At 41.1% G+C, this 21,928-nt stretch overlaps 3 protein-coding genes across 4 annotated transcripts; all 3 read left to right on the top strand.

The window, feature by feature from the left end:
- Positions 1–318: 318 nt before the first annotated feature.
- LOC119722820 lies at positions 319–3,776 on the top strand. Its single transcript, XM_038193182.1, has 2 exons — positions 319–675; positions 1,573–3,776. Exon 2 carries the CDS (start codon positions 1,655–1,657, stop codon positions 3,203–3,205), a length of 1,551 nt encoding a protein of 516 aa, XP_038049110.1. The 5' UTR covers positions 319–675; positions 1,573–1,654; the 3' UTR covers positions 3,206–3,776.
- Positions 3,777–5,562: 1,786 nt separating this feature from the next.
- LOC119722821 lies at positions 5,563–14,480 on the top strand. Of its 2 annotated transcripts, none has more exons than XM_038193184.1 (2): positions 5,563–5,651; positions 12,054–14,479. In XM_038193184.1, the coding sequence occupies exon 2, from the start codon at positions 12,069–12,071 to the stop codon at positions 13,728–13,730; it is 1,662 nt and encodes a 553-aa protein (XP_038049112.1). In that variant the 5' UTR covers positions 5,563–5,651; positions 12,054–12,068; the 3' UTR covers positions 13,731–14,479. The 2 variants fall into 2 exon arrangements, with proteins under 2 accessions (XP_038049112.1, XP_038049111.1); XM_038193183.1 differs by lacking the exon at positions 5,563–5,651 and adding an exon at positions 9,056–9,172 and having other exon boundaries at positions 12,054–14,480.
- A 70-nt stretch (positions 14,481–14,550) lies between these two features.
- LOC119722822 (phospholipase A2 AP-PLA2-I-like) lies at positions 14,551–17,583 on the top strand. Its single transcript, XM_038193185.1, has 4 exons — positions 14,551–14,924; positions 15,449–15,605; positions 16,119–16,252; positions 17,201–17,583. Exons 1-4 carry the CDS (start codon positions 14,882–14,884, stop codon positions 17,347–17,349), a joined length of 483 nt encoding a protein of 160 aa, XP_038049113.1. The 5' UTR covers positions 14,551–14,881; the 3' UTR covers positions 17,350–17,583.
- The last annotated feature ends 4,345 nt before the right edge of the window (positions 17,584–21,928 follow it).

The raw sequence follows: 21,928 nt of genomic DNA on the forward strand, positions 1-21,928 counted from the left end.
ACCATATCTCAGAGAAAAATATGCATTTGCAATGATCTTTTCGTCACTAATATTTAAAGATCAATGGGTTAATACCATTAAATTGAATTTTTGAAATATGCTCAACAAGTAGGTGAAAATTGCTGTCAAAAGTGGGTTTCCCCACCCTGTATAGTGAAATGACTGCCTTTTCCTGAGCGTAACTTTTGTAAAGGTTTGCCTTAGGGCGAATCTTCTTCCCCCATGCATTAACCCATAACCCAATGCCCCGCACATCGATCCCGTCCCGGTATTGTTCACGTGATGAACCCGTACACAGACAACCGTCAACTAGTGTACACACGGAGCTCAATGGGGCTACATGGCCCGCGGGCCCCGTTACCAAGCACTACCCCGCCGTGTCAAAAGGTTCACCTTCGGTTGGAGAGGTTTTGTTGTTTACCGACAATGGAGTGCTGTACCGCACGCATAGTTTCCAAATCCTGAATATATTGTATGAATTTTGACTACTGTATATTATGCAAGGGAATCTCGTTAGCCCGCGAGTCGTAGAACGGGACATCGATGAATGGATTTGGTGAAGTTCATGTTGGTCCAAAACATGAAGTGATCAAAAAGAGAAACATTTTGGAGTAGGCCTACCGGCGGATACTGTGTGAGGGTACTTTGTATCCGGGATGATGAAGCATTTACACGGTATGTATGGAGCATTGTAATGTTAACAGCGGGTACATGAATGGGTACTAATCATTAGGCTAATGGCCATGTCGTTGTACGCGTTTCCCCACAGTAGCCCGAGTGCCTCATAGAAAGACATAATTCCGAAGTCATTAAGGGCATTTCGTAAAACATTTTTTTCCACAGACAAGCTAGCTGGGTTTATGGGGCACCATTAACATTATTATGTTGCCAAAATAACGACTGCATGTTGTTTGAATGTTTTCACATGTTCAAACTTAAACAGTCGGTAGATGTTGTGCTTTGTCATGAAATCACGTTAAATTTGCTGCATCGTAAATTTACATGTTGATGACAGGTGCCGAAGAGGGACCTTACTTATTCGATCACTATCATCAATAGGTTTCATCGTTTCACTTTATAGATTTTGAGGCTAAACATATCGTGAAAAAAGGTTACTTAAAGGGCCAATACATTAACGGGATTGATACATTTAGAACATGATGTTATATCAGAACGACAAGACTTATGAAGTTGACTCGATCACGTCTACCGGTTTAGGAAATACTTTTATTAGAACCAAGTAACCCAAATGAATTTTCTCTACGTGATTTGATGCAAAAGTCTACTGATCCCTGTTGCTTACATAATCGAATACATATGAGCCTACGCCATTCTCCAAAAGGTAGCAATATGCAATACATTTCTTTATCCTGATTGTTTTACTAGTTAAAGCCATCTTTTTTATTCCATTTCATGACTTTTTTTCATATAGTTGATACTCGGGTGTGCAATGTATTTTGGTCTTTTACACAGACACAATTCAATAAAAATACATTTTAATTGTTGACAATATCTTTTTTCATAAAATCCCTTTCTAGAATCTTACATATGTTTCTTCTTTTCACACCGCAGATGCCAGACTTGGGGCCGAAACTCGCAAGAGTTCCTCACGGTAGCGACTGACGTCACTTTTTGACAATAACTGTTCTTCGCCATGTTGGTCACCGGTAACGTGAGTCCACGAACACGCAGGCGCACTGACCACACCCCGCGTGGTCTGAGAAGCATGACCCAAATCAAGCGAGTGACCTCCACCAAGGTGGCGCCCTTCCGAAGCCCACCTCGGGACGTCTACTTCTCCATAGAGAAGTCCATTCCACACGGTGATCATGAGGTCCGCACGAGACCTAACAGCCGACAGAATGCCGATACTATGCAAGACTACTTCCCTTCTGTGTCAACGGAACAGGCATCCCGGCCCAATTCCAAAGCTCAGCCCAGATGCGAGTCAGTACCAATCACAAATACCGACCCAGCTAACTTGGATTCTACTGATGTCGACGCAACACGTAGTTCGACAGCCCCACCAAATATCGACTTGTCCCTCAAACTGTCTGACTTGGAAAACCTCAACATGAGAGCAGATGATGTTGCCACGGTTGCCATCGAGAAAGAGCAGCAAAAGTTCCACACGGAGCGGCGACTCAACATCTCCTCAGCCATGGGAGTCCGGCAGCACGGCTCCCCTCGGTATGCAAGCCTTAGCGGTACACCGACCGGCAGGCGGAAACGCCGAGAGCGGGAACACGCCTACCTGTGCATGAAGTTCCGCGAACGACCGTGTGTGAGAACTGAGAGCTTCCTCAATGATGACCTCTACGATCGAGTGAACAACATGTCCCGGGAATGTTGTGATGTTCTCGGGCCCAAGGCCTGCCACGAGTGCGACAGGCTGAACAGACGTAGCAACTCTGCCCTCCGGAATGAGGCCAACTTCCCGAGCATCCACATCTCGGCTGCAAACTTCTCCACGATGACGATAGTCAACAGGGTCAGGCCTGAGTTGAACTCCAGACAGGTGTTAGAGAGACTCGCTCAAGGAGACATATCAAGACAGTCATTCAGCCGACAGAGAACCAGCTCTGATGAGGAGAGGCAGGAGCAGGATAGCGAGGTTGACCGTCCAGCACGGCAAAAAAAGACTAGCGTCAGCGCTTTCACAGTGCCCGACGGGCTGGGTTTCTTCACCAACTTCACCGACCTGACCGCCCAGATCTTCGCCAAGAAGCGAGGGGAGAGGAGCGGTCGACCCAGGCATTTCAACCAGGGAGTCGGGGATTCCAGCAACCTTCCTGCCATCACCGACGTGGAGTTGGTTCCCAAGAAGGAGTGGGAACGGGAGAACCCGGCCAACTACTTCGGCCCGCCCATGCTGACTCGTGCTGAGATTGAGCGACAGAAGAGCCACCCGCGCTTCTACGCAGGCGCGGGTGCCAAGTACGAGCTGCCCGAGGCGCCCTCTTTTGACGAGATTGCTTTTCAGGCCAGTGGGGCGAGACATAAGAGGATTCGCCAACTCGAGGCTAGGTCGGATACACCTGATTCGGAGATATCCCTTTTCAGCGTGAAATCCTCACATAAAGACGACGAACAATCAGTGGCTCCGAGCGAGACTGAAACAAATACAGTCAGTGAGGATACAGATGCCAAAACGACTGTCCAAGATTTAGACAATAATTTAGAAGTCGAACCGGACTCATCGTAAAAAAAAATCAAAAAGAGGTGGCACGGATTATGCGTATTCGACAAGGATGTTAAATCATCGCTGATACTAAAAAGAAACTTGTAATAATATTTTAATGCGTTAACTTCATAATACTGTACTAATTGATTTTTTTTTTCAGTAGGAAATTTTGTACGTTTGTGCAATTTATGTACCTTTTATATTTAGTGGAAAAATATCACACCTTTCCGTCCAGATATAATTATATCTGTGCAATGTTCCTATTTAAATTTGAACCGTTTTTTTTTTAACATAGTTCCAATAATTGTTAAATAAGGCCCCAAAAATAGGTCTGCTTCCGATTACATGACATTTGAAAATAGGGTAGGGAGGTAGGGATTTTTTGTGTGTACGATCATATGGAGGCGTCTGCGTGTAGTCAAGGGTAAAAGGTAGTAATTGATGTTTTTTCCCCCGCATTTTCCCATATAAACAATTAGGGTAGGGTAGGGGCCGTCAAAATAGGATAGGTAACCGGAAGCAGAACTATTTTTTGGCCGAAGCTTTAGAATGAAATTTACTAAAAAAAATATATTTTGTTTAAATATCAAATGTGCTTTATGAAATAACTTTTTAGCAACAGCTCTCATTGGTTTGTGCACGAATTTAAGTAGTGGACTATCGGTCAATCGTTGACCCTTTGTTTGTGCCCTAACCCTTTTGTCCCTAGTCTACGATTGCTGGTGTTTACATACTCACAGGAACATATCTGGCAACTCTTATACTCAGAAACACAAGACGGAAGCTTTTGCCTGCTTTTCATGATATGAATAGGCCTATGTGTCATTCTTTAAATTTGGGGTCCACTTTGTTTCCCTGCTGCATCTGATATATATGATTGTACAATCCCGACGCACTCCTAAATGCAGTCGTTATCCAAAGAGTGATCAAGATAGCAAACTACCTACCCAACAAATAACAAAAATCGTGTTAAGTCATTCTTAATGATACTTGAATTGGAAATTACAAAGTCCCGAGGTGTCAGGAACAGGATCTTTGTCACACTTTGGACCCTACATTTATGGAGTGACCTTTTACATCAGCTTAAAAACCGGAATGTCAATTAAACTGTCACAAATCAAGAATTAGATCCAACTATTCTCTCGCATGATCACTTGAAAGTTTATTAAATAGTGCACATTTTCTTAAACCTCAAGCAATGACTATTTGTGCTCTTAGAATGAACTTTTGTGTTATCTGCATACTATAGACTGTGTCTCTCCTGATGAAGTAGCTTGTACCGAACGGTAGAGGGCGTCCGCATCATCTGTCCAGACTAACCGTCCGTGTGCGTCAACAATCTGACCTATCATAACGATTGAGCAATTCGCTCAACACCTTCATATCTGTCGCGTTTTTATCACCGCTTATCAATTAGCAACGGGTATTACACGCAATCAAGACAAGATAGATAAAATGCTGAAAACCAATTCAGTCCATGAAATACCTTAAAGTGGCAACCTGTAGTCCATTTTTTTTAACTCTAACTTGAGCCTGATGGTTACTGTACCTTTGAGGGTTGTAGATTAACGAATTTCTGCATGTCACGGACAAAATGTGGCTCATAAACCGGCGTTTATCGCCGGTTACCTATAAGCTTGAAGCAGCCGAGAACATTTCTAGTTTCCCCTGATTGATTGCCAGTCCATCGCAGGTCGCTCCTCAGCTAATGTCGGTACCAATTTATACTCATGCGTGGAGAGAGGCAAGTGGAGTAAAGTGGCTTGCCCAAGGACACAACATTATGACCAGCAGCTGGATTCGAGCCCCTGACCCTCTGACCGTACGAGCCACACTTCCAATAACCACAAGGCCATAATAATATTCGAGAGTTTTGAGATAATTAAACAGACCTCACTTGAAACAATTATACAAAACAAATATGGAATAAAACATCAAGCTTGTCTGTTGATCTTAACATAAAGCAGTTATAACAAACTCAAATCACCATCGTGGATATGTGACCTTTCACACTCAATATGCTGCAGATGCACAAATTGAGTTAGCCACATCGGACATTGTCTTTAAGCTCTCTAGCCTAACCATTGACCGGCTGGTATTTGTTTTAGGTTGCCAGGCTGTGGACACAGTCATCAAAACCAATGACACAAAGGATATTATGTGACTCCACGCCAGGGCTTGATACACGGTAAATCTAACCGTATGCCAGGCACGGTTACGCACACACAAGCAAAGGCCGTGATGTGTACGGACGTTTGATTATTGAGGACCGGTTAAATGCCAATAAAATTTAAGCCTTTTGCAAACAAAGCCGCGGCACCGTAGGCAAAACATCGAGAAAATAAATCGATACGCTTCTCAAACATGTTTCCCCGATATGCAAGTTTGGAGACAGTTAGATGATAATGGAACTGTTGCCGTCAACACTGTAAAAGGAGGAGAAACATTCAATTCGGACGCAATTTAGGTAAGTTTAAATTCCTCGTAGATTTTTTCAGTAGACGGGGTAGATTGCATACAAGTTGTTATTGTTATCTGTGGAAGGTAAATACATTGAAATGTATATGGAAACCTGTAGGCTTATGCATTTTGTCAAAAACAAGTTTTAAAATATGCTTATTGAACCCCAAACATTTTGAACTAGTTCCTCGATACAGAGAAAAGAATCACCCTGAAGTTTTTTTTAATAATTTGAATGTGACTTTTTCAGATATCTTCAAGAAATACAGTTTAATATGACACCAGTAGTTTAGAATTAAATCTAAATCTCATAACTGGATATTGCGATGTTCAGGGCTGTTGTGTAATAGTTTAGCAGCTGACAATTCAAACAGTATAAATCCAAGATATTTGCAAAATCTTTTCACAAAGTTTTCTTTAATAGGGCCGTATGTGTTGGACCATGGATGAATAAGTTTGGACTAAAAAAACCACAGGATCACTTCAACGTACGAAACCCAACACAGGTCGTCCCAAAAATGTTGTGCTAGCAGATGTCCTTTAATTTCTGAAAAACTACTTATCATGAGTATTCTATCTTGATGGAGTAATCAGTGAAAATGCCATGGAAATCCGTTCATGCAAAACGTAGATCTACCGGATTGTAAAAGGCTATGGGTTTTTCACACATTCCAATAACTGGATTTACACAGTTAGTGATATCAGTGCATCAGGTTGTCATGGGCTTTAATTAAGTTAACTGTGTAAATCCCATCCCATTAGAACGGGTGAAAAACCCACAGTCATTTATAATCTGTTAGATCTCTGGCTTGCCTCAACAAATTTCCATGGCATTTTCACTGGATATACACAAGAGTATAATTAATATGCTCCATTAAGGTGAAACACTCATGTTAAGTAGTTTTTGAGAAATTAAATATCTGCTTGGACAATTTTTGTTGGGACACACTGTCGATTGTTAGGCATAACAGTTTTTTCATGTGCGTTGACTAAGAATATAATTATGTATTATTAAAATTAATTACATGTTAACTGCAGGTGCCTTTGACAATTCTCGACAAGTACAATTAATGGTTCTCATTCTTCGAGTTTCCGCCGTTAATTCACTGACACAAGCTCATGACCGCGACAGTAAATTTGCTAATATTGCCGGGGGAGTATCATCGAGTTGAGTACTTCGAGAGTGGTAGATTCAAGGATCACACAGTTCGGTGTTAGTTATTGACATTGATACGATTGATAAAGAAGAAAAACTAAAAAGGTCGATCAGATTATGATGTTGTTCAAGTTGCTAATTTATTATCGCCAAGATTGCGACTGAATCGATGTCAGCGTATGTGAACTCATGGCTCCAACTTGAAGTTGATAACTAATTAGGCCTGTAGAGATATTTACTGCACCACTCTGAAATGGAAGAATAGATGCTAATCAGATTCAAGTAGGCATTTAGGATCAGCTGAGCAGCAACTGCAAACCAGTCAAATATATTTCTAGTCACGATTATTGACTCTAAAACAAGCGATGAATCAAGGAGGGAGGTTGGTCGAAAGCCTAAACAATCGGCGCGTGTTGCCTGCAGCGGCTGGAATTTATTTCAGTTCCCCAAAACAGACGTCAGTGTTTTGAGTCTCTATAGTTATTAGTGCAGCAATCGATATAACAGGTGATTTTTTTTTTGGGGGGGGATATTAACCCAGGGTATCTATAAAGACCGCTTCTAATTGTCTCCGTAACTGTTAAATTGACAAGTGAGCAAGTTTTCAAATAATTATGCGAGCCAGTAATTGTATAACTTGCTTCACTATACATTAAATTGACGATATAGAATCACAGGTGCATTTTGACAACATTGCCGAAATGAAGTTCGTAAATAATATTTTGATACATGTATTTTTTATCTATTGCTAAAAATGACATCGTGTTTAATAATTCAAAAGTACATTTCCCACAGGAAATTAAACTAGCGACAAAGACAATTTGACATCTCAAAGACAGCAGGTGTAACAAGTGAAAAGAATTCAAAAGACAAAGTGTAAAGAAAGTGCAATGACAACATCACAAAGTGCAATCGTCAACGTTGCCCTTTTGATTTGAAAGCATCTTCTCGCTAAAACAATTTCAGTTTCATGCAGTTTTTTTTTAATTTTTCTTGGCCATTTCCTCGTAATTTCGTTTTTTTTTATTCATTAGACCTACAATGATCAAAAGTTGAGGATGTAAAATTCCTTTTACTGAAATATCTGATAAAAAAAGCAAAGATGGACCCTGTTTTATTTTTCGATCTTGAAATGATTGTGCTTGCGGGTAAAAACAAAAATCGAAACTCCCAGACAGTTTTCACAGTGTCGTTCACCAGACAGCACCAGCGCTAGTAGGGGGCTGACGAGCGAGTTTCCCCCGTGCGTGTTTCCTCTCCATCGCGTCACTCGTCCTCCGGTCGTCGAAAAGACCATCTGTTACAGGAAACGTGGACGGTGGCCATTCTCTCACCTGTAAAGGAACCTGTGACGCACGTCCGTTTTGCACAATTTACAGCTGCTCTCAGTATTCACTTGAAAGTGCTAGCCATGTGTTTATTCCTTGGAATGAACCTTGGAGTTTTTGTAAGTAGCACATAATTTTTCTTAAGGGGTATGTCCTTCTCAACTTTTAGAAACGCAAATCTTCACAGAAATATATCTGGATGTGTCTGTGGCTATTTCTGAAACCACGTCCCTGTCCCCAGTTTGAAATTCGTTTTCTGACTTCAATGCTTTTGGTCCCTGATTCGTGAGACTGGCTAAAAAATACGTCTATTTTCTGCTATATCAGTAAAATCAAATTATAAAGCATGAAACCAATTATTACACCCCTTCTTTCTTTTCTATTGTTAGGAGTATGGGAGGGGAAACAAAGGCAAAGCCAAGGCTTGAAAAATGACCCAGAACAGTTAGGCTGTATACCAGACTCTAAATTAACCATAATTCTGCTCTTTTTTTAAGTTGGTTTGATGTGCATGCTGTACAACAATTTAGCTGAATTTGCTTTTCTGTCAAAATCCTAAATGAGCAACACGTAATTTTGCACACCTGCCATACAGCGTGTAATGCATAATGGCCTGCCGGGTTGTCAGCTTATCAAGTCTGCGCATGATCACTGACTCGTCGATGTTTCGATCTGTAGCTATTCTTGCGTACACGGAGATATTTAACTCTGAAAGGACGGACAATTGCAGTCTTTAAAACTTGATGAGGGAGACGGGTGGGCTGTGCACCTCCCTCCGTACACGATCGTTAATAATAAATGTCAGGAATACACACACGATGTTTCTGCTGTGTAAACGTCTGTATGTAGACAACGATGGATGAAATATGGTGAACTAAACCATCTGTACGATTTTGAAGATGCTAACAGCAGAGTAAAATCCAAAGTTGACTGCAACTCTCAACTTGTGACGGTAATGACGAACAGTCGGTAACCGAAATGTTGCCAGATTCGGTGGAAAGACCCCGGCGGCTTCCAGTCAGCGCCATAGCCTACCGGACACAGGTAAACGTGTGTTCGTTTCGAACACGAGAATCGCACAGCTTTTAACCCTGTAAAGGAACTGAAACATAACCATGTTTCAGAAGGGGCAGACATTAATTTGATAAAAAAACTCACATAGGAATCGTTAGATTTATTTCGTTGGAAGTCGAGAAGGGAGCAACGTAGTGAGTGGTATCGCGGAACAGGGCTGCCATGCGCTACCTGAAATAAAAAAAAGAAATAATTTATTTTTTCAAGTTTTTTTAATCGCTTTATTTTCTTTTTCGAATAGAATCTCAAACTCTCAAAACAAATAATTTAAAAGAAACTGACTGGTGTTTCTAAAAGAACGCACTTGATCAAGAAATATACGCCAATCGTTGTAGCGTTTGAATGATATATTTTTACCATGAATTTCCAATAAATTACTCCAAATAAAAATAAAGTTGGTTTGACACTTTTTTCATTCGCCCACAGCTGACCTTGAATGCTTAGTAAACTTGACGTTATTCAGCCTAAGTTGATTACGGTACTTTTTATGTACAAAACTGCATCTCGAGAGCAAGATACAAAACCCTCCTTTAATTTTTACATCTATTAATTTACTCACATCTTGCCTAGTAATAATTAACAAGACAATAAACATTAATCGTATAAAACAAAGTCGATCAGCTATTGCATAAGGTGCACCTCCCATCAAAGCACTGCAAGACTGCGTCTAATAGATGAATTCGTGTAAATTTACTTGGTCTCCGACTGAAGTAATGAGACATTAAAGTTCTCATTACTCAGCTAAACCCCCGATATCCCACAGAAGGTGGACGCGCACCAGATTGTAGCCTTGATGTTGTCCTCGTGTGAACCAAAACAACTGTCACTCGATACCGGCCCAGCTTGTTGCTAGTTACTCGGTTACAAGCTTACCTGTTATGAACATTTGTGTCGATTTTGGAACTCGTAAAATAACCCCTCAACTCTTAGAAAAAGCCTTGTAAGTGATTTTGTGTTTGTGTGCTTGGTAACAGTCACGCACGGTTTGCATTACATAGTATAAAGGTTTGAACTTTCTGCCTGTTTTTCGAATCCGTTGATTTCAAAGTTTGTCATTCTAGCATTTTTTTTCTCCAAAATCGTTCCAACAAATCTACATTTTCGACTGCTCAACAACATCGAGCATTGATCATAACACTCTTTTTTTTGTAAATCTGGCTAAGAACGTATTTTTTTCACAACCTTAATGCTTGCGTCTTTTCTGTTTTAAAAAGTCTTAACACATTTTGTTTGGCTAAATATTTAAGTTTATGTGTCTTCTGTAAATAATTTTATAAATGAGATTTCAAACGTTGCATGGTGGTAGTATAGATTTGCGGTAACACCGAGTGGCAATCTGTTTTGGGAAGATGTGTGGTTCTTAAAGGAACCGGTTGGTTGTAAAACTCGATGTTCCGAAGACGATCAGAGCATACTGATCGGAACGTCGAGTTTACAACAATCGGTTCTTTTCAGAACCATACATCTTTCCAAAAGAGATCTTCACATGGTGTTACCGCAAACCTTCACTATAGTTGATAATTTTGTTATACTCTCGGAACTTCCGTCTCATCCGTTCAGACCTTGTAGACGGAATTTAAGGAACACAGGGGTAGATCTCACATGAGGTTTCACTTGCTAATTGTGTGTGTTAACCTCCTCCTGCCATTTCCAACTCCGCCCACCTCCTCTCTCAATTAACGATAGATACCCACATCAACCCGAGTACAGGATAACCTTTGATGTTCAAATACACTGCGTGCATGCGGGCGATTGCATGCCAACAAATCTGATTTACAATGTTTGCCGAGTTAAGTGGCTGTCAAAGATACGCCATTATCATTAAGACGCATCTTCGTCGTTATCCCATCTTTTATGGGGGGATGTTGTCATAACAACGGAATGACGTCATTCAGACTACTTACAACCGAGTTATCCTGTTTCCTTTTTCCCCTTCAAAATAATTGCAGGGATGAAACAGACTTAATACTGGCAAGAATAAATCAAGAATATAATGTAATAACCGAATTTAACACAGGTCTGATGGCAATGTCACGATACTATTCATTAAAATATATGTCAAGTATATGTACGAAGTCATTGTAATGGTGAACCCCATTTTGGTTGCCAAAGTAACGTGTCAGTCCAACTCGATGGGAAACAGCCGACTCGATGCATGGACACCAACATTATGACTATAGTCATTATTCATCGATAATTGGAAAAGCAAAGACATCGGCAAAACGAGCGGATACTGCAGATTTATCTTGTCTCATTTGCCCGGTATTTCTGTGTATCCTGCCAATATAGAGACCACTCGCCATTAATGGTGAGGATGCGCTTGTGTTAGTCTGTGTAAATCCTGTGGATTTCTTTTTATTCTCCAACATAAAACAAGTCATTCACGACAGCCCAACGACAACAGACTACATGCTCAATCAGCAAATTCGCCAATAGGACATTTTGGATCGTTGCTTATTGAAGAAAATCTTTGACTGGGCGATTCCACAGAAAAGTTGTGGGAGAGACTATTGTATCTAAAATCGTGGAACATTTGTTTACACCTTTATTTTCATCCTCGTATTATGTGGACGATTGTTTCATGAAAATAGTGTTCTTAAGGAGGTCACGGACCTTGAATGACGACTAAATATTGTTTTTGCCTGATGTAAGCCGAAGGCAACAGTCTTCATTAGCTAAACTAACCCTTCGGATGGCCTTGTTTTAACTCTCGAATGTCATACATCATTTTTTTGTAAGGACTCCTCTTTCCTGATTTGTATTGTCAAATAGGGTGTAAACGCATACAGAGGTTAGGCATTTCAACAGTGACTGTCTTTAATCGTTGTTTGTTTGCATGCTTTCTCTCCAGCTCCAAGATGTCAAAATGGCTGCCTGCTTCACCATAAAGAACCCCCAAGACGCCGCCATCTACGTCACGGGACTGTCTGCCAGCAACTCCTGGCCCTGCCCGAGACCACAGACCCACGGACCAACCCAGACACCGTCAACGCCTTCGCTTCATACCCGGCGACACTCGGACAAGTCCCTGCAACTCAGCCCTGGCTACCGGCCCGTGTTGGCCGTGACGCGGCGAAGTTTGCCCACCGCTGACACCACGCATGGAACGGTAGCGGTCTCAGAAAACCAGGACAGTAGGTTTCTATCCGCGGACCCTACATTCCGAGAGTTACGAAACGGGAGTTTCAAGCAAAACGCCCCCTCGACATTGGGGCGCCCTCTTCCACCATGCAACGTTCTGAAGAGTAAATCTTCCTTGATGTCTCGGGACACGTCTACCAAATCGCGTTCCTCTTTCAGTTTCCTTAGCAAATCAAAAGTTGACCTCAGGACAGGGTTCATGAGGTCCCTGTCTAGGCCGACTCCGGGCGAGCTGGATTTGAAGCACCACCGAGACTTGCAAGACAGCAGGAGAAGGGAGAGAGATGGTGAACCGGACTTGGACAAGCTCAACATGACAGAGATCATGCGAATGTTGAAGAGCAAGTCCCCCGTCCAGACAGGAACTACTCAAGACACAACTCCGACAAGTGAAGAATGTCAGAAATTTACCAACACTCAGGAAAGAGACAGTGATGATTACAATGCTGTTCAAACTGATTCTGTACATGGACAGTCACCTAAAACCAAGTTGAAAGCTCCGCTCTTTACGCATGAGATTCCTTGTGAGCCACCGCTTGTGTCAAACAAGCACAAGAACAAGGATCACAAGCTCAGACTTCAAGCACTGTACTCGCAGTACAACAAGTATGGATTGGAAGATGTCAAATCTCACGAGATTTCCACGCAGGGTCGGACTTCCAAGGACCACGACAGGAAAGTGGCTGAGCAAATGGCTCGAAGACCGTCTAGACCATCAGAGCATGAGAACCGGATGCGAGTTAACATCCTGTCGCTTGAGAGTTTCGGAGATGAAACTGGCGAATTTACGGGAGACGTTTATCAGACCAGTTCGTCAGAGTCGTGCAGTGAACAGAGCAGTTGGTCTGGCTCCGGTGGGGAAAGGTACACGCCGCGTAACGCAGGTGCTCCGCTCTTGCACCCAGACTCCTCACATGGGGAGCAGGGCAGGCAGTGTCCCCGTTGCAAAGGGGCACAATCCGGGAAACGAACTCGCTCAACGCGAAGAGTTAGGTACGCGGAGCCGGTTGTGGCACCGAGTCCGGACGGTAATGGTAGCCGGGGGATAGCTAGAATGGCTGGGAGGGACTTATATGATGACCCGGTACAATACTTCGATCTGGAACCCCATCATTACAAGATTCCCTTCGCTGAGTACATCAGCATCAGCCACCCGATGAGACCTCCGGCCAACAGCCCCGTCAGCGTTCTCTCCGAGGACGAAGGTGACCACGATCTTTTGAATATGCATGAGCGTCAATCTGACCAATGGTCGTTGAGCTATCACGCGAAGAGCGCCCCCACTCGAGCGAGCAGCGCCAGCGGCTTTATCAAGGGCCAGGTCAAAGTTGAATCGCACGGGTCAAATAAAGCAACCATTGACATTTTCTTACCGCAGATGACGTAATTAATCAGTCATGTGTTTAGAATAACAATTTTAGTATGAATACCTTGCCCACACTACATATAGCTGACAGTATTTTATCAAACCACAGCATAGTAAACCTTGAGCTACATCTAAATGATATTTTACGAAAAGTTGACAATATGCCCAAGAAGACTCCGTCAACTTTACGATGTTTTAATTCCTGTTTTGTGAGAGAGTAATATTGCACTTGATCCCGGAGCCGGAAGGGGGCATGGGACTAAAGGTAGCGCTTTTTTATACCATTTTTGAGTTGAGAGTAAATATGAAAAGCTGTCAGAAAGAATTTCACTATAAGGGAGGGTCATTCATTCCCTCTATCGACAGCCGGTTCAAGTGCGCCCTCCATGCCCGTTTTAAACTTTATTATCTTTTAAAAACTCTCCACTCTATAAATTATCAAAGCGTACTTTAAATTGAACACATTTTATCATCAGGATTAAGATTCTAGAGAAAAAGAAATATAATAAAATTATTTATAAAATAACTTTTTATCTTGTTGTCTTTATTGTTTTATATTCTCCGACCGTTCGTTTTATCGCACAGTAACGCAAAATAGCCCTTTCATTTTCTTTTTCTTTCGTCGTCAGTAACCGATAACCGACATTTCCATAATGTACAAAGCTTCATTGTCAGTTATTGTGACACCAAACGTTTGTTGTGATGGGAAAACATTGGAGCGGTGGTCAGCTGTCAACGATCGGTTGGGCGTTATCAAAATTGTTTAATTCAGTTTAAGAGATTGAGATCAAAACAATTGTTATGACCAACCTGAAACTAAGAATATCCGATTGGACATCATTGTTTTTTCTTCGAATTCGTCACTGTTAGATAAGTCAATCAATGCTAAACGATAAGATAACTAGAACAGAAATTGGTATTTTTGTTTCATTTTTGTTTCGTTAGAAAATTTATCATCTTGGGACTTTCAATAGACTTTTGAGACAAAGGTGCATTTATCCTGCTCCAAATTCTGGTGAAAACAAAGAATGGACAAACGTATAAATATTAGTCTGGAACGAGAGACGAACCACTGACTTAGAAGCTCTCCGAGTGATACGCAGCGAATTCAGACCGGCTCCTCCGAAGTATTTCCCCGTCGATATCCTGACATCACCCGATAAACCATCACCATGAAGCTCCTTCTTCTACTGGCGGCGGCAGTTGCCCTAGCGAGTAAGTCTGAACAATTTATTCATCATTCTTGTTGCAGTTTATTAGACTCTTTTATGGATTGTCGCCACACTGCTAGATGTGTTGTACAACATTCTTGGACAGTTTTCACTCTTTTTCTCGTAATTTCATCTCTGGCAACTAAACCTACAATTAGTTTTACTAACTTCATACAGCTTACAGTCAGAGCACACTAATCCGCTTTTAATAAGAACCACATAATCTCTTTTAGAGTTTCAGAGCTGTAGTCGCTTTCCACCTACCTGCATCTGCTTTACTTGTGATTTAGCAGCATGTAATTGCGATAGTAAAAACAAAGTAACAAAAAGGATGGAATGCTATCATGTTTAAATACATGTAATAATACAATACATGTAATAAACTTACAGCTCTAACACTTTGCAATATGAAAAATTCCACAACATGAAAAACTGTCGAAATTAGATCTTCCTTCCGAATTCCTTTCACGGGTTGTCAGAGTTTGTAAGAGTAAAGAGTTTGTATTCTGTATATTGCTTTCCCCGCAGATGGCGCAGCAGATCGTGAAACTACCAGTGTGCTGCAGTTTGGCAATATGATTCTCTGCCTGGTGGATCTGGGTCTCTGGTCTGGGCTGGACTACAACGGTTATGGCTGTTACTGTGGCTACGGAGGCTCAGGCAAAGCGCTGGATGCTACCGACCAGTAAGAATCAATTGCTTCGAATCTCCAAAAGCACCATCTATAAATTGACCTTTTGCTGCCACCATTTCAGTCACGTTCCCTGCTTCCAATATCGGTACAGAATGATAATGGTTTTGTGCAAAATGTACCAGACTTGCTATAATTCGTTCCAGCCTCGCTTTCATTACGTTGATTTGAATGGGAAAAGGTCACGATGGCCGTAACATGGTCTATTAGCTTCAAAGTTAAACTTCTCGATCCCAGCAAACGAAATGGTTTTCAATTCATGTTTCTAAAACTAAACTGTAATATTCCAGAGCAGCTCGCTAATAAATTCAATCTTATCAACGAGCATGCGCAGAAGCAATAAATGTATTTACGAAAGATACCCTTTCACAACGCTTATCCTGAATTAAGTCAAAGATCCAACACTGAAGACACGTTTCTGGTACCGTAATATACATACCAGAGAATCAGCTCGAAGCTCAGAAACAAGTCATGTGAAACAAAAATTATATTTATTTTGGATTGTAGATGCTGTGTAGAACACGATAACTGCTACGGTAGAGCTCCAACGGAGGGCGGATGCAATACCTTGGATACCTACTTAATCGACTACGACTACGAAAAAACCACTGACGCTAATGGCAACTGTGCCATCAAATGCAGTAAGAACTTTTTAAAGACATTATCTTTGTAAAGGGCGTACTATGCACGAGTTATACATCTATACTTTAACTAGTAAAAGAGCCCCAGGAGTTAGGGTTAAGCCTGGTTTCCATATCGACATTAAGCTTACGCAGACTACGCAGACTGCACGGACAGTACACGGAACTGTCGGCAAATTTGAACTCAAGCTTGCCGGCAGACTCAACTTTGTCGATCGTCTGCGAGGTAGTTTGCGTCTGTCTGAGTTGTCGGCGACACTTCCGGATGAAATGTTTCCATAATGTCTGCCTTGTAGTTTGGGTCCTGTATGCGTTTAACTTTACGTTTCTTACGTCGACATGGAAACTAAAGGCATGTATGATCATTTATCCCAAAAGTATATCTACCGAATTATTATCAGCAAATTAGTTTAGTTTTGATTGAAAATCGAACTAGTACTAAGCATCCCATAAAAGTCGGCTGGCTTTCTGTCGTTTGTAATAAAAACTAAAAGTGTTGGTGATGTCCAGCAATCAGTCAATTGACAGAGTGGAAACCATTGACGAAAATCATGCAATATGTGATCAAAAGGTTGCGCGTGATTCTTCATTGTTTTCTCACAAGTTGTAATATCCACTAAGCTGAAACTTCAGCGGGTTAAGCTGGGAACATCTTCTGTGGATTTTGAGGGGTGGTATTATTTGAAACGAACAGAATACATGAAAAGCAATACCTTCCCAAAAGCCTGCACACATTGCAAGTTAATGTGTTTTGTTTCACTTCGTTTGTGATTTTATTTCATCTTCTATCTTTTCAATAAGTGAACACCCGTGTTTAGGATTGTTTTCAATCATTTACTAAAGATGATTACGTGACTTGGGTAGACTATCCTTGAGGAGGGTGAATCAACTAAAGACCATCGTTTTAAAGTCTTTCCTTTCTCTCTTTTCCCCCTTTTTTGTGTGCAGAGGCAGAGGCCGACTACGGGTTTTTCTCCATCAATTCCCAATGCAAAGCCTTCATGTGTGAATGTGATCGCAAGGGGGCGCAATGCTTCGCAGACAAGCGGGGCTCGTTTAACCGCGACTATGTCAACTATGACAAGAGCAGCTGTTAAATGTTGAGTATGTAGGCCTACTCCTGAGGTTGGTCCAAAAACAGAGCGAGTTCAAATCCAGTGATACCCTTTTAAGGGATTAATTCCTCAGCAATAATTTATTATTGGTAGTGTGTTGGCAACCTCCTCGGTTCTTTCTGTGGCCTCTCTGGAATCTCCCATAAATTTGCACTAAGTTTAGTCGGGCACAATTTGCAGTCATCAGCCGACATTTGAAGCAAAACAAAAAACAGGTTAAAAAAAAAAAAGCCGCGTCGCCGCACCACTTTTTGGGCAAGCTCTATACCAGAAACCAGAGACCTTTTTTTGGCCTAATGAACCACTGAGAGCAGAAACATAACCACAGCAAACTCAGAAATTCAGGAGACTCTTTGATGCTGATGCAGATGTAAAACCTACGTTTCTACTTTGAATGACATCACAGTTTTGTTCATGAACATGGCCGCAATTTCGAAACAAAAGAAGGCACCAAAACGCCCTTAAAATGGCAATATGAAGATTGCAAATAAAGTTCAATGGAACACAAAGGGACATTTCAAGGATTGAATTTAATACAAATATCAATACACGGACCCTTTAAACGATTTCGATTTCGGCCTATAGGATCAATATTAATTTGCATGATTCATAAAGCATGATTAACAATGTTTGTAATAAAACAAATATCTCAGATGGAAAACAAAATACGACCAGGCGTAGTAAATCTGTTTAGCATATAGATTGTCAGGGAATTCTGAGGCTTGTTTTGACATTGAACAGGCTGCCATTTTGTTTGTAATCGCAACGAAGAGTAAGGATAACTACGATCCCTACCCCAGCATTTCACTGAGAATGTAACCTCAAAAAATAAAAAGTGAGCACTAAAAGTGGCCCTTTAAGAAAGATGCTCATGCGCTTTTTGGTCAATAAACTTCATCTATTTCTTGAAAAATGAGGGTACATTTAATACCCATCAAATACAGATCGACTTTAAATCGTATCACAATGTTGAGGAAAATAAAAAAGTAGACATAGTAACCACATAATAATATTGCGAGTTTTGTTTTATTGTGTCGCAAGCGTGCATGCATTTAGGGATTTTTGTTTGGCACTTCCTTGCATTTGAATCTCGGCCAAATCTTGATATTCATTCATTTCAACCATGGTTTGTCTGGAGCGGTTTTTGGTTTTCATATTAGTTCGTGATGAAGCATCGACTACGAGCCTTTCTGCCAATACCAATTTAGCTCTCTCTGGTTCCTTTGTGAATGCCACACGTGCACCCGACGATCACGGGAAAAGGCTTCGTCTGTCACTAAGGGCGCTCTCCAATATGGTCTTATTTGTTAATAACATGGACACATTTGGCATCACGACCTTTGTTACCCTCAAAGGAGCCCCCTACCACCCACCCACCTTCTTGCCACACCTTTGAAGCTCCGCCCTCGATGAATTCAAATGCCCCGACTTTAAAGGTTGTCGAGTGCCGTCATTTTGAGCCCCCACGTGACAAGAATGTCCTCAATGACTACTCACATGCTACCTGTTGGTCGGTTTTGCCCATGTCAGCATATTCAGACTTCATTAGGAAAAGCTTCATTTGTTAAATGGCCGTTTTCACTCACTGTATTAATATGTAGTTGGTCCGGTTCCATAGGGGAAAGATCGATGCATGCCGTGTATAGTGCAGCGGCTTTGTTCTTGAACACAGACTCCTGGGGGTGTAAAAGTAATGCCGCTCCCCCCCCCCCCCCCCGGTTAATCTGCCCCACCCCCACGGACAGATACCAGGCTGCAACCATGTATTGTCACGGAGACAGATTTACTTAGGAAATGCTGTCCCCTCCATGTTATTCTGTCCCTCTGCCTTACGAAAAAAATTGCTCCCCTTGTAATGATTTGCAACGTGTAAGCCTAGCACCTGGACAGTGTATTTTGTACTTTGTTTTACGCACAGGCTACCCGTCTATAGACGGACTCCTTGCTATAGGAATGCTCGTGTCTGACACGAACACTGACACTTCGTCCGTCTCCTCCACAAAAACAGCCACGACAGCTATGTAAACTCACTCCTCGTGATATCACTTTCCAAAATAGAATGCAAACGTACTCAGATAAATTGTCGGAAGAGTTGATAACGGAATGTGAGGATGAAAAATGTCGATGGGAACTTTGCAAAATAAAAATCAGTGACTTTACTATCCGCTATTCAAAAAGGAAAAAGAATGTAGAAAAATAGTCACAGAATCGATCAACGCCAGAAAAACAAAACTTGAAAAGCGATTTTGAAGAAGAATCTTTTGAGATAAACAAATTTCAAAGCACATTAGAAAACATGTATGATAAAGAGATTGAAGGACAAAGGGTTTATCCAGAGAAAGATGGTCTGAGGAAGGTGAAAAGAATAGTAGATACTTTTAAGGTCTTGAAAATAGCAATGCCTTGAAAAAACACATTACACAGCTGAAGATTGAAAACGGCAGCATAATAAAAGATCAAATTGAAATACTCATGAGCAGAAAACCTTTTACAAAAAACTTTACTCTTCAAATAGTGTTGATGCTGATCAAATGAACGAATACCTAAATGACACAGAATTTGATTTTGTGCTAAATGAAATACATAAAGATAAATGTGAAGCAATACTCACTGAACCAGAATATGCAAAAACATTACAAACTCTGAAAAATAATAAAAGCCCAGGTATAGATGCTAACTGTAGACTTAAACAGGTGTTTTGGAAAATTAAATTCCTCTTCATAGATTCAATGAATGGAAGTTATAAGGAAGGAGAATTCCCTACGTCACAACGCCGTGTTGTAATTTACTTTTGTATAAGAAAGGTGACCGAACCAATTTAAAAAAACTGGTAACCTATTGGTCTTTTAAACATTGATTATAAAAAGCTGCCAAAGCTTTAGCAAATCGTTTATCAAGTAATAGGAAACATCATTCAAGAAGATCAGTCCGGTTACATCAAAGGAAGATTCATAGGAAACAGAATTAGATTAATTGATGATGTCCTTCATTTTTAGTAACTCAATGATAGCAAAAGAAAGGGAAAAAAATGGCAATTCGCTTCTTAGACTATGAAAAGGCTTTTGACACAGAAGAATGGGACTCTCTAGCTCGATTGTTTTCACATCTAATAAGAAATAGAGTATTAAGTTAAATATTTTCATTTGGATATCTTCATGAAGGGCAGAAAAGTTCAAAATGTATACCCTTTGGAGTGAATTCATCAAAACAACATGTGGAACTGGCCTTAGGTGTAACAAATCTAGGGGAACAAAAAAAACCTGGTGGGACACAATAATAATGGTCCCGGGCACTTTTATACCTAGGTAATTCTGTCTCCCGGACAGTTTTACCGGGGTAAGAATTACCGTCTTCACCAGCAAATTTTCCCAACAATATGAGGGAAGGTAATTCTCCCCTGCTTTCGTCCCGGGGCACTTTTAAATAGGAAATTCTGTCGCCAGGACAGTTTTACCGGGAGACAAAATGACCGCCGCAAATGTTCCCAACAATTATGAGGAAGGGTCATTCACCCCCTCTATCGACGGCCGGTTCAACAATACAAGTGCGCCTTCGGTGCTCGTTTTAAACTTTGCTATCTTGTGAAAACTCTTGACTATCAAAACGTGCTTTAATTGAAGACAATTAAGGATTGAAATCCTATAGGGGAAACAAAAAGAGGAAAGTAATTTAATTATTTATAAAAGCGTTTGAAAACTTTTTATCTTGTTGTCATTATTGTTTAGTATTCTCCGGCCGTTCGTTTTATCGCGCAGTAACGCAAAATAGCCCTTTCATTTTGTCCCTTGCGCCGTCAGTAACCGATAACCGATATTTCCACATATACAAAGCCCCATTGTCCTTATTGTGACACCAAACTTTTGTTGTGATGGGAAAACACTGCAGCGGTGGTCAGCTGTCAACGATCCGTCGAACGTTATCAAAATTGGTTTATTCTGTTTGAGAGATTGAGGTCAATGCAATTATTATGACCAACCTAAAATTAAGAATAACCGATTGGACATCATTGTTTTCTCTTCGAATCCTCCACTGTGAGATAGGTCAATCAATAAGTTTCGTTCGGTTTTTGGAAATTTATCAAATTGTGATTGTTGCGTCAGTTGTTTTTCAATATACCTTAGAGACAAAGGTGCATTTATCCTGCTCCAAATTTCGGTGAAAACAAAGAATGGACAAACGTATAAATATTGGTGTGGAACAAGAGACGAACCACTTCCTTGCAAGCTCTCCGAGTGATACGCAGCGAGTTCAGACCGGCTCCTCCGAAGTATTTCCCCGTCGATATCCTGACATCACCCGATAAAAAATCACCATGAAGCTCCTTCTTCTACTGGCGGCGGCAGTTGCCCTAGCGAGTAAGTCTGAACATCTTTATTCATCATTGTTGTTGCAGTCTATTAGACTCTTTTATGGATTGTCGCCACACTGCTGGATGTGTTGCACAACATTCTGGGACAGTTTTCACTTTTTTTCTCGTAATTTCACGATACAACCTAATATATACCTTCACTGCACACTTTTGGTTCGTCCGTAGACGTTACATCTTGAACACTAAACCTAG

Source organism: Patiria miniata, unplaced genomic scaffold (genome assembly GCF_015706575.1).
Source record: "Patiria miniata isolate m_02_andy unplaced genomic scaffold, ASM1570657v1 HiC_scaffold_16, whole genome shotgun sequence".
Lineage (NCBI taxonomy): Eukaryota > Metazoa > Echinodermata > Asteroidea > Valvatida > Asterinidae > Patiria > Patiria miniata.

Coding starts and splice junctions, on each gene's coding strand:
- LOC119722820 (XM_038193182.1), top strand. CDS start 1,655: ATGTTGGTCACCGGTAACGTGAGTCCACGAACACGCAGGCGCACTGAC.
- LOC119722821 (XM_038193183.1), top strand. CDS start 9,107: ATGTTGCCAGATTCGGTGGAAAGACCCCGGCGGCTTCCAGTCAGCGCC. Junction 9,173..12,053: donor CCATAGCCTACCGGACACAG/GTAAACGTGTGT, acceptor CTTTCTCTCCAG/CTCCAAGATGTCAAAATGGC.
- LOC119722822 (XM_038193185.1), top strand. CDS start 14,882: ATGAAGCTCCTTCTTCTACTGGCGGCGGCAGTTGCCCTAGCGA. Junction 14,925..15,448: donor GGCGGCAGTTGCCCTAGCGA/GTAAGTCTGAAC, acceptor CTTTCCCCGCAG/ATGGCGCAGCAGATCGTGAA. Junction 15,606..16,118: donor GCGCTGGATGCTACCGACCA/GTAAGAATCAAT, acceptor TTTGGATTGTAG/ATGCTGTGTAGAACACGATA.